Source organism: Scyliorhinus canicula, chromosome 13 (genome assembly GCF_902713615.1).
Source record: "Scyliorhinus canicula chromosome 13, sScyCan1.1, whole genome shotgun sequence".
Taxonomy (NCBI): Eukaryota; Metazoa; Chordata; class Chondrichthyes; order Carcharhiniformes; family Scyliorhinidae; genus Scyliorhinus; species Scyliorhinus canicula.
This window is the reverse complement of record NC_052158.1, coordinates 3,149,731-3,162,116: the sequence shown is the minus strand read 5'-3', so window position 1 is coordinate 3,162,116 and position 12,386 is coordinate 3,149,731. Positions and strand designations below refer to the sequence as shown.

Genomic DNA, 12,386 nt, shown 5'->3' with positions numbered 1-12,386 from the left:
TGATGTCGCCATCTAAAATGGCCACCTGCAAAGGACCATGGGAATTGTGGTCAGCTTGGCCACAGACAGGTACACAGCCTCTGTGTATTGAGCAAAGAAGCCAGACCTGACTGAAACTTGTCTCCATTAAGAGTCAATCACCATTTTCCCCCAGGACAATAGAGTTTGAATCAAGGAGTTACAACAGTAGCAGACTAACCGGCGCCCCTTTCCCTTATTTGGAACAGCCTACGTGCCTGGGACAATGGTAGCTAGGACCCGCCCAGCCACTGAGGTAAAGCCACCCCCTAATTGGTCAGGATCAATGAGGGTGATCGAAACCCTATCGATCTATTGGATCTGGAGATATGACCGCCCTGCACACTAGGGATCGACCTCTTTTGGACCAGCCTGTGTGTGACCAACTGGAGCATATCAATGAGCCAAGTTCAAGGACCCGCGATGGCTACCTGAAGGACGATCCCAGCTGAGACGAACCTGAAGACTTCCAACCGACCTACCTGGACACAGATAAAGGCCTTATCTACCCGCACAGAGCCGGTCACCCCGAAGTTAAGTAAAGACCATCTTAGTTATTAGGACCAGTTTAGTGTGTAGTCGCGTGTATTATTGCATATAGTAATAAGTCTTGTGTTATTAATAAACTGTCTTTGAACTAATACACCAGTTGTGTGGTCAGTCGATCAATAGAAGAAACAGCTGGTGGTTCACATCAAAATATAGAAGTCAACAATATAGTTCGCTAGTTCGCTAGCTCACTGCGGAGTCTCCCTCACATCAGTCGTCCCTCAGATCGTCACCAGAAGCTCATTAAGTAACAGCTCATGAATCTCACCTTGAGTCTTCCCTGCCAATCGGTTCAGCAGGTAAGATTTCCCCGTCCTGTAAAATCCCACGACAGATACAACCACCACCGTCTCCTTAATATTGGAGAGAAGTCGCAACGCTTCCTCATTGATCACCAGTTTGCCGTGCTGCGTGTTCTCAATCAGGCACATGGGACTCGGCATGTAGGTATCAGCATTCATTTTAACAGCCTGAAATCATTAAAAATGCAGCAGTTAACTGGCATCACGCACTGTCCACATCGACCGAGAAAGGTATTTATAAACAGCTGCCTGCGTGGGTTTCCTCCGGGTGCTCCGGTTTCCTCCCAAAGATACGCAGGTTAGATGATAAATTGCCCTTCATGTCCAAAGAAATAAGTTAGGTGGGGTTACTGGGCTACGGGTAAAGGGTGGAGACGTGGGCTTAAGTAGGGTGCTCTTTCCAAGGGCCGGTGCAGACTCAATGGGTTGAATGGCCTCCTAGGATTGGATTGGATTTGTTTATGGTAACGTGTACCGAGGTACAGTGAAAAGTATTTTTCTGCGAGCAGCTCAACAGATCATTAGGTATATGGGAAGAAAAGGGAATAAAAGAAAATACATAATAGGGCAACACAAGATATACAATGTAACTACATAAGCATTGGCATCAGATGAAGCATACAGGGTGTAGTGTTAATGAGGTCAGTCCATAAGAGGGTCATTTAGGAGTCTGGTGACAGCAGGGAAGAAGCTGTTTTTGAGTCTGTTTGTGCGTGTTCTCAGACTTCTGTATCTCCTGCCCAATGGAAGAAGTTGGAAGAGTGAGTAAGCCGGGTGGGAGGGATCCTTGATTATGCTGCCCGCTTTCCCCCGCAGCGGGAGGTGTCGATGGAGTCAATGGATGGGAGGCAGGTTCGTGTGATGGACTGGGCGGTGTTCACGACTCTCTGAAGTTCCTTGCGGTCCTGGGCCGAGCAGTTGCCATACCAGGCTGTGATGCAGCCCGATAGGATGCTTTCTATAGTGCATCTGTAAAAGTTGGTGAGAGTTAATGTGGACATGCCGAATTTCCTTAGTTTCCTGAGGAAGTAGAGGCGCTGTTGTGCTTTCTTGGTGGTAGCGTCGACGTGGGTGGACCAGGACAGATTTTGGGTGATGTGCACCCCTAGGATTTTGAAACTGCTCACCATCTCCACCTCGGCCCCGTTGAGGCAGACAGGGGTGTGTACAGTACTTTGCTTCCTGAAGTCAATGACCAGCTCTTTAATTTTGCTGGCATTGAGGGAGAGATTGTTGTCGTTACACCACCCCACTAGGTTCTCTATCTCCCTCCTGTATTCGGACTCGTCGTGATTCGAGATCCGGCCCACTATGGTCGTATCGTCAGCAGACCTGAGCACTGTAAATTCTATGAGACAGTGCAAGGCAGAGAAATCAGAACAGAAAGGTCCCAGTGTCAATCTCCACTCAGTATGGAGCCAACTAATCTCAGCCAAACCAGGAAAGCCTTATTCTCCAGGGTATGTTTCAATGGATCAATCCCCAATTAACAGAATCATAGGACCCTCTGCTCTCAGCTTCAAAGATCAAATCCTTACCAATGCTAAATATTTCCCTCTCACTTGTCCATCTCCATCATTATCCCACGCCACTGTCACCAAGATATTTATCAAACCCCCACACCTTCAATTGCTGCTTTCTCAAACTCTACCCACTGTAATCTGCATCTTGTCTGAAGCGAAGCATTCTGCATTGTCCCCACAAAGTCTCAGTCCCAGACAGTAATCAGTCTTTCACGGCACGGTCCTCCTTGCCCCCCCCCCCCCCCCCGGGGGGCGGTGGGGGGAGAATAGGGGGCAAGGAGCGGCCTCCAACGCCATCGGGCCTTGCGGAGAATTCCGCCCGATGTCTGAAGCAGTAATATATTCTCCAGTAAGTGGAACTAATTTCCATTGTCCCAGTTAATATCCTGTCTTTATGCATGGCGATAAACATCACTAACAGCCTGAACAGATCATCCCCCTTATTAAATCCATACACTACCTCACTGCTACAGTTGGAGAAAGGAGCTCTCAATCCGATTGTCAGCAGGCAACTGACTGCTTCCCACTGTTTGAGGAAGCAGGAAGTCGTGAAATGTATTCAGAACGTAACTGAAAGGAGATTTGCCGGCAGCCTGTCAGTCTGTGCAAAGTAAAAAAGAAATGCCAGTTTTGCAAGTCACCAGCAGAGTGCAATCCAGTTGTAGCAGCTGGGGTCAGTTCCCAGAGGGAAATAACAGACTAACTTGGAATTGGCAGCGACTATACCGAACAAAACAGTGGTCAGACCTCAGCGGGAACACTGGGCGCGATTCTCCGCTCCCCACGCCGGGTGGGAGAATCGTGGGAGGGCCGGGCGACTCACGACACGCCGCCCTGCCCCCCCGTGATTTTCTCCCCCCCCCCCCCCCTCCAAAAGGGCCCTCCAAGTCTGTACCGGTCATGATACCAACCTTGGCCAAAACCCTCAGCACTTCCTTGTGCCGTATCCCTCTATACCCATCCTATCCATGTGTTTATCAAGATGCCTTTTGAACGCCGTTAATGTATCTGCTTCCACAGCCTCCCCTGGCAACGTGCTCCAGGCACTCACCACCCTCTGTGTAAAAACCCTGCCTCACACATCTCCTCTAAACTTTGCCCACGGACCTTAAGCCTATGCCCCCTGGTGACTGACCCCTCCACCCTGGGGTAGAGTGTCTGCCCATCCACTCTATCCGTGCCCCTCATAATCCTGTAGACCTTGATCAGGTCACCCCTCAACCTCCGTCTTTCTAATGAAAACAGTCCGAGTCTATTCAGCCTCTCCGCAAAGCTAACACCCTCCATACCAGGCAACATCCTGGCAAACCTCCTCTGCACCCTCTCCAAAGCCTCCACATCCTTCTAGTAGTGTGGCAACCAGAATTGTGCGCGATATTCCAAGTGCGGCCTTATTAAGGTTCTATACAACTGTAGCATGACTTGCCAGTTTCTATACTCGATGCCCCGTCCAATGAAGGCAAGCATTCCGTCTACCTCCTCCCTTTCAATGCCAACGTGACCCAGACTGTCCACACACCCTACCCAACAATCATCTTCCACAAAGTCCTTATCTTTAGTGAACACTGACGCAAAGTACTCATTTAGTACCTCGCCCATTTCCTCTGGCTCAATACGTAGATTCCCCCCCCCCCCCCCCCCTGTCCTTAAGTGGTCCGATCAAACCTGGGTAAAATTATAAAATGAGAACACATTTGTATTGTGTATCAAGCGTCTCGTGTCTGCAGAGTGCCGCCAAAATAGATTTTATTCTGGGCGCTGATGGAAGCCAATGAAAGCAAAATCCTGCAGATTCTGAAATACAACAAAAACCTCTTCAAGATCATCTCATGCACCTAATGTCTGAGTCATGTCTGTGACAATAAGCTACGCCTGGAGATAAACAGTGCCCCACCATTCGATCATGGCCGATACATCTCTCAGCCCCATTCACCTGCCTCCTCCCCATAACCCCTGACCCCCCTTATTGATCCAAACTATTCAAATGTCTCCAAATATTTTACAAAGCGGTTTGCTTTCTCCTCAATAACATTGGGCTTTTAAAAACTGTCATTCCTTTTAACAGAACCATTATCTTAACTCAATTCGCAGAACTATAAAACATCGAAAGGTGTGGGTGAATGAACCCATCTTCTACATTGGGTAACGCAGGTTGTCAAAGTACAGAATGTGGGTTTAACATGGGGTGGCGTAGTGATTAGCACTGCTGCCTCACAGCGCCAGGGACCCGGGTGACTGTCGGTGTGGTGTTTGCACTTCTTCTCCGCGTCTGCGTGGGTTTCCTCCGGGTGCTCCGGTTTCCTCCCACAGTCCAAAGATGTGCCGGTTAGGTGAATTGGCCGTGATCAATTGCCTATTAGTGACCAGGGTATGGTGAATGTAATATATGAATGTATATATACTAATTCGCACTGTTATTGTAAGCGCAGTAGCGCCTTCCTACCACTAGGGGGTGTAGCGCTGGGAGCACTTAGGAACTTGTGTCGGGCTCCACCCTTGGTTCCGCCCACAACTCCTCCCCCTAGTGCAGCTGTATAAGTATCCGTGTCCAGAGTCAGCCTGGGTCACTTCGAGTTCATCAACGGGTAACAGGCTGGCTCTGAAGTAAGTCGATTAAAGCCTAGATTCACATCGGAAACACGTGTCTGGTGAATTGATGGTTCCATCACAGGGGTGCGTTGGAGGAATGGGGTGGGTAGTGGGACTCGGGTGGGCGCTCTTTCAGAGGGTCGGTGGAGACCCGATGGGCCGAATGGCCTCCGTCTGCACTGTGAGAAGTCATTAGCTCTAACGTTAACCCAGGCCTCGTGCTGTCACCATACTTTGGACTGTGGGAGGAAACCCACACAGACACGGGGCGAACGTGTAGACTCCGCACAGTGACCCAAGCCGGGAATCGAACCCGGGACCCTGGAGCTGTGAAGCAACAGTGCTAACCACTGTGCTGCCGTGCCGCCCGAGGGCGGATTGCCTGGCCCACATCAGAAGTTATGGGTCCATAAGCCAGTGAGAAGCCGAGGTCTGGATGGTGCTCCGGACTTTGTACAGGCCCCAAAGAAAAGCAGGAGAATATATTTCTCACAAACAAACTGGAGCCTCATCAAAAGCCAGTAAATTTAAAATTTCCATTCGATTCATGACGGGAATTATTCATTTTCATTTCATTTCACTCAGAATTACTGGAAGAGGCCAAGGAACCAGTTTCGACTTTCATCATTGTTATCAGCTAAAACGTCGGCCAGATAACGTGGGGGGGTCAAAGTTCGAAACTTGTGCTGATTCCCAGAACTGTCCCATAAATTGGAGAATTGTATGTGTCATTCCGGTTTTGAAAAGAAGGTGCGGAAGGAAAAAGAAACAACGAATTATAGACTAGAACGTAGAACACAGAAAAATACAGCACAGAACAGGCCCTTCAGCCCACGATGTTGTGCCGAACTTTTGTCCTAGATTAAGAACAAATTAATCTACACCCCCATCATTCTACTGTAATCCATGTACCTATCTAATAGCCGCTTGAAGGTCCCGAATGTTTCCGACTCAACTACTTCCACAGGCAGTGCATTCCATGCCCCCACTACTCTCTGGGTAAAGAGCCTACCTCTGACATCCCCCCCCTATATCTTCCACCATTCATCTTAAATTTATGTCCCCTTGTAATGGTGTGTTCCACCCGGGGAAAAAGCCTCTGACTGTCTACTCTATCTATTCCCCTGATCATCTTATAAACCCCTATCAAGTCGCCCCTCATCCTTCTCCGTTCTAATGAGAAAAGGCCTAGCACCCTCAACCTTTCCTCGTAAGACCTACTGTCCATTCCAGGCAACATCCTGGTAAATCTCCTTTGCGCCTTTTCCAAAGCTTCCACATCCTTCTTAAAATGAGGCGACCAGAACTGCACACAGTACTCCAAATGTGGCCTGGCCAAGGTTTTGTACAGCTGCATCATCACCTCACGGCTTTGAGTTCCTAACGTCAATTATTAAGGATAGGGTGACTGAACTACCAATGTGACCAATCGTCACAGTGTGTCAACCTGGATTTCTCAATATATGGCCTGCCTGATTGCGGTGAATGTAATATGATAATTCACACTATGTCTTTGTTAACGCAGTAGCGTTATCCGACCACTAGGGGGAGTAGCTCTGGGAATGCTCAGGAGCTTGTACAGGGCTCCACCCTTGGCTCCGCCCACGACTCCTCCCCCTGGTGCTGCTGTATAAATACCCTTGTCCAGAGTCAGCCTGCAGTTCACTGAGAGTTCATCAACGGGTAACAGGCTGGCTCTGTAGTAAGTCGAATAAAGCCTATATTCATATCGGAAACACGTGTCTGGTGAATTGATGGTTCCATCACTGACTGAATTTTTTGAGGAGGTGACGCAAGTAGTGGAGTGGGGATTGTGATTGATGATGGGAGAAGGTACTTGATCAAGGTCCTCATAATACATTGGCAGCTGAAGTTGAATCTGCGGGAATTGAATTCAAGTATTGACTTGACTGGGAAATTAGAGCTGAGCAAAGGAGGCAGAGTGTCGGGAGAATGGATAATGGGCAAGCTGTGACCATCTTCCTTCTCCAGTTATATTGGGGCCTTAGCTGTTTGCTGCGTTAGCCGACGGCCCACATAGTTAAATATCCAGAGGCCGGCAGCTTCGTAAACAGTGCCGCTGGAGGTTTGAGGTAATAATGGTATTGGCAGATGAAGTGAAGGAACCAAACTGTGGCAAGTGGGTTTCAACAATGGCAGACATTATTTTTAAAATAAATTTAGAGTACTCAATTGCACACATCAGTGGTGACGAAGTGGGCATAAATGGCTCAGCTGCCAAACTTAAGGAATGTTAATACATTAGTTGCCCAACGATCTGATAGGCTCATTGATGGCATGCTATTAGAGGGAACATGAACTCACAGGCTCCACCCCCTACTCTCACCTATTTTAGTGGATCCTTCAGGCCTTGCCAACTGGACAGCCACCCGACCCACCAGCCCAGGCTTCCCTGCCCTGTTTCAGGGCCCTTCAAGAAGGCAGAGCCCCACCAGAGGAAGATTTCAACCTCAGGGTGGGCAAGCTTCAAAAGTGGCTTCATTCCCTTCTTGGCAATCAGTCAGAAACCAGACCTTTCCACCCCCCCCCCCCCGCCCCCCAGCCACCGCCGTTCCCTCTGACCTTTCACGGGCCCTCTCTCCCTGGTGGTCATCGATGACCCCCGCCAAACCGCGCAATCTACCTCAGAAGTGAGCTTGCCAGTTGCCCGTTTTTAAAAAGCTGGAAGATTGGGAAACTTTCAAACAGAAACAAAGGGACGCTAAAAAACAAAAAAGTAATGAGAGGGGCTGAGGTAAATTACGAAAAAGAAGCTCGCACAGAATAGCAAAAGAAAAAGCTTCTACAGGTACGTAAAAGGGAAGAGAGTCGCTGAGGTGAATGTCGGCCCGCTTGGGAGGTGAAACTGGTGAGTTAATCGTGGGGAAGACAGACATGGATTATCCTTACTTCCCTCCTTTTTTTTTATAAATGTTTTTTATTGGGTTTTTTAAAAGAGTATATTTACCGTTATGTACACAGGATAAGAAACATATATATATATACATATATAGAAGAGAAGGGCACACCCAAACATACCAAAGAAAAGAAAATAATAAATAATTTTAAAAATACAATAAAAAATAAAATAGAATAACTGGTAGGGTGTTGTGCACCAGCTCAACAGCAGCAACTCTGTACACCTGGCAAAATTATTTACAACACATAAGTAGGCGGCTGTTTGTGGGGGGGGAGGGGGGTGTGGGGGACTGGGGAGGTAAATATACATTCGGGTGCCGGAGACACAATTACAGAGGGCAATACTGGAATGGGTTTGGTGTTGGTGTTGTCGCCTGCTTCTCCCGGACGGATCTCGCTGCTGTCTCGCGCTCGCCTCCGCTCCAGCCGTTCCTCCCGTCTTCCGTCTTTATTCTCCTCGTTCCCTACTCCTGGAGATGCCATGTTCGTTACTGTATCCCGTGCCTTCCTTCCGGCTCTCATTTCCCTGCCCCCCCCCCCCCCCCCCCCCCACCTCCCTGGTTCTCCTCTCTTGTTCCCTGTCTCTTCCCACCCCCCCCCCCCCCCCCCACCCCCCACACAGTGGTTTGCCTTTCTTTCTTCTTAGGTTTAGCTGTCCCCCCCAATACGCCGAATTTTCCATGGTGAAACGCCACCGTTTTCATGCCGGCGTGGAACGGAGAATCCAGCCCCCTCTGAATGCTTCCTTTTTCTCTTTGACTAGTCTCACAAATTCCCCTGTCATTCTCGGCTCCCTAATCCTGCCATTTCAGGCCTTCATTTTCACAGTGACATGCCCGTCCTGCACTCCAACCAAATGGTCTATAAAAGCCTGCCACATATCACATGTGGATTTACCCTCAAACAGCCGCTCCCAATCCACATTCTCCAGCGCTTGCCGAATGCCGTTGCCGTTAGCTTTGCCCCAATTTCACACCCCCACTCGGGGACCACTCTTGTCCTCAGCGTATTCGAAAACACTTCAGGGCCTCCTCTCTCTCAGACACACAAAGTGGGAATTGGGACGCCCCACAGCTCTGTCACTCGATTTTCTGCCTATTAAAATGATTGGTGATCGATGAAAGTATTTCTGGAAGCACTGGATCACAACAACGCTCAAGGCCTCAAAACGGTGGGGGCAGGATTCTCAGACCCCGGGTCGTGTCGGAGAATCGGCACCCATCCTACGGCCTGGTGGGGGGAGGGTGGATCCGACCCACCGGGGGGGCGGCCTGGTGGGGGGAGGGCGGATCCGACCCACCGGGGGGGGCAGCCTGGTGGGGGGAGGGCGGATCCGGCCCACCGGGGGGGGCGGCCTGGTGGGGGGAGGGCGGATCCGACCCACCGGGGGGGCAGCCTGGTGGGGGGAGGGCGGATCCGACCCACCGGGGGGCGGCCTGGTGGGGAGGGGGCGGATCCGACCCACCGGGGGGGCGGCCTGGTGGGGAGGGGGCCTCCACCGTGGCCTGGCCCGCAATCGGGGCCTCCCGATCGGCGGGCCGGCTTCTCCTGTTGGGGGTCTCTTTTACTCCGCGCCGGGCCCCTGTAGCTCTACGCCATGTCGCATCGGGGCCGGCGCGGGGAAGGCAACTCGCGAGCACGTGCGAGTTCGCGCCGATCGCAGCGCACATGCGCAGACCCGCGGCGCCCATTTAACGCCGGTATCGGCAGCTGGAGCTGCGTGAGTTGCTCGGGTGCCATGATGGCCCCCTGTGAGGCACAGGATCGCTGCTCCTGGGGGCCTATTGATGGCACGTAAAACGCGACGGCGTTTACAACGGCATTAACACTTAGCCTCTGATGGAACCATCAATTCACCAGACACGTGTTTCCGATATGAATCTAGGCTTTAATCGACTTACTTCAGAGCCAGCCTGTTACCCATTGATGAACTCTTAGTGAACTCAGGCTGACTCTGGACAAGGGTATTTATACAGCTGCACTAGGGGGAGGAGTCATGTGCGGAGCCAAGGGTGGAGCCCAGTACAAGTTCCTGAGTACTCCCAGAGCTACTCCCCCTAGTGGTAGGATAGCGCTACTGCGCTTACAAAGACAGTGTGAATTATCATATATACATCTACATATTACATTCACCACAGCCTCAGGATCAGAGAATCCCGCCCTAACTCTGTTTCTTGCTGCACCTGCCGAGTTTATCCGCCATTTTTCGCCTCATTTCCAATTTCCGGCGTCTGCAATATTTGCTTTCACTAAAGGACAGCATCCCAGGTTCAGGCCAACAGCTCTGGCTGATCAGCTTGTGTAGAAATAGAAAAATATTTACATGTTGCCAATGCGAATGTTTAAACTTTGGTGCAAATACTCACATGTGAACAACATTCGTCAATACCTGGGTGTAGGATTCTAACAATTATGCAAACAACTAGATTTGCTGGTTGTGTTTGAATGAAACTTTGTGGATGAGTCACCGATTATCAATGGTGGAGCCGCCACACCCAGTTCAATCTGATTGGCTGCGTTTAAGATTGTTTGGAAAGGTGTAGGAACCTGAGCTCGTTTCAAAGAGGCAAGCAAGGGCTCCCAAGATCATCAGATGAAACCTTTGCAGGTTACAAAGGGTCTTCGTTTGTCTCCCGGCGCAGTGCTTACTGTGACGAAGCTGTCAAACGCCACGTTCAATTTAAGAAGTTCGATGTGAAAGAGGAAGATAAGATTAGCTTTCAAACTAAGCGAGGGACGGAGTTAAGGGATTAGTGATCAATGCAAATAGATGTTTACGGAACAAATTGAGAGATGGGGGCAAAATACCATGCTCCCAAATTGGGAACATTCCCTGTATCCGTAGATGTATAATAATAATAATCTTTATTGTCACAAGTAGGCTTACTTTAACACTGCAATGAAGTTACTGTGAAAGGCCCCTAGTCGCCACATTCCGGCACCTGTTCGGGTCACAGAGGGAGAATTCAGAATGTCCAATTCACCGAACAGCACGTCTTTGGGACTGTGGGAGGAAACCGGAGCACCCGGAGGAAACCCACGCAGACACGGGGAGAACGTGCAGACTCCACACAGACAGTGACCCAAGCCGGGAATCGAACCTGGGATCCTGGAGCTGTGAAACTACAGTGCTAACCACTGTGCTACCGCTCTGCACTATTATCAGGCGTGACGGAGCTGGGAGGTGTTCCTGATGTGAATAAAATCCCGTGGGTTAGAGGCATTTCCTCAGATGCTGGGAGCAGTGTTCAGCGCTGGAGTCTGTCCCTACCACTCTACCACTGGATCAAAGTTTGAAATGCACAGTGATGTTATAGAAGACAGCCTTGTGCTTTTTGACCCGTACTACCTTTAGATTCCCACCCGGCCTCACTCCCCTCCTGCATTCACGAGCTAGTCCTCCAGCACACAGGCACAAGAATGCACGCACTGAGGCCTCACTCTCCCTGGTCGCCATCATTAGGCTCTTGAACCTTCAATGGCATTGGGACCATTATCCTCCTCGGCCACCACCTCCCACACCGCACGTGTCTCCCTCAGCTTCCTCCTCTTAGCAGGGGGGGGGGGGGGCATCAGGTGGAGGCTGCAGGCAAGAGGACCCTGAGGGAACCCTCACTGAATCGAGGGGCTGGCTTGGCCCTTCGGCCCATCCTCACTCCAATGGCACAGACCTTTCTGTCGGGAAATATAGCCAATACTAGATGATGGAACCATCAATTCACCAGACACGTGTTTCCGACATGAATATAGGCTTTAATCAACTTACTACAGAGCCAGCCTGTTACCCGTTGATGAACTCTCAGTGAACTGCAGGCTGACTCTGGACAGGGGTATTTATACAGCAGGACTAGGGGGAGGAGTCATGGGCGGAGCCAAGGTTGGAGCCCTGTACAATCTCCTGAGCATTCCCAGGGCTACTCCCCCTAGTGTCGGATAATGCTACTGCGCTTACAAAGACATAGTGTGAATTATCATATTACATTCACCACACTAGACAACTCCGCCATGCCGATATGAGGTGAGCTTGTTCTGGTTTAAAAGGAATGCAACCTCCGATCGTGCCAAGATTTGGAGACAGCAGAACTCAAGATTAAACGCACTCATCCCAGAAGCCTAGCAAACTGCTCAATGGCAAATTATTCAGAGATGTTTTATGAGATCCTGGGTCCAGGACACTATCCTGTGCCGGGGGGGGGGGGGGGGGGGAGGGGGGGGGAGGCCTTTAGTGACCCCGGGGGGGCGGGCATCTTCAAACCCTCCTGTTAATTGACAAACCACCAACTGATGTTTTATCAGCTGCGGTTCGGGGGGGGGTGGGGTTGGGTGGGGGAGGGGGGGTTGTGGAGTTGGGGGAGGGGGGACCTCCATCAGCAACCTCTGTGTCACATCAAGTGTTCCCTTCCCACCAACAAGATGTCTGACCCGTGCACGGGGCCCCTCCCCCCCCCCCCGCCGGCTTCACAACCAACAACGCACCCCCCTCCCC

The 12,386-nt window shown here is 50.5% G+C and overlaps 1 protein-coding gene across 1 annotated transcript in view; it reads right to left on the bottom strand.

Annotated features, from left to right (window-relative positions):
* Positions 1 to 2,948, bottom strand: part of LOC119976080 (guanylate-binding protein 1-like) — a 45,233-nt gene extending 42,285 nt beyond the window's left edge. Inside the window, exons 1-2 of the mRNA XM_038816229.1 lie at positions 2,853 to 2,948; positions 836 to 1,037 (exon numbers count right to left, since the gene is read on the bottom strand). Of these exons, the coding sequence (XP_038672157.1) occupies positions 836 to 1,028 (193 nt within the window). The 5' untranslated portion in view covers positions 1,029 to 1,037; positions 2,853 to 2,948. The remainder of the gene's footprint in view (positions 1 to 835; positions 1,038 to 2,852) is intronic.
* Positions 2,949 to 12,386: the final 9,438 nt, after the last annotated feature.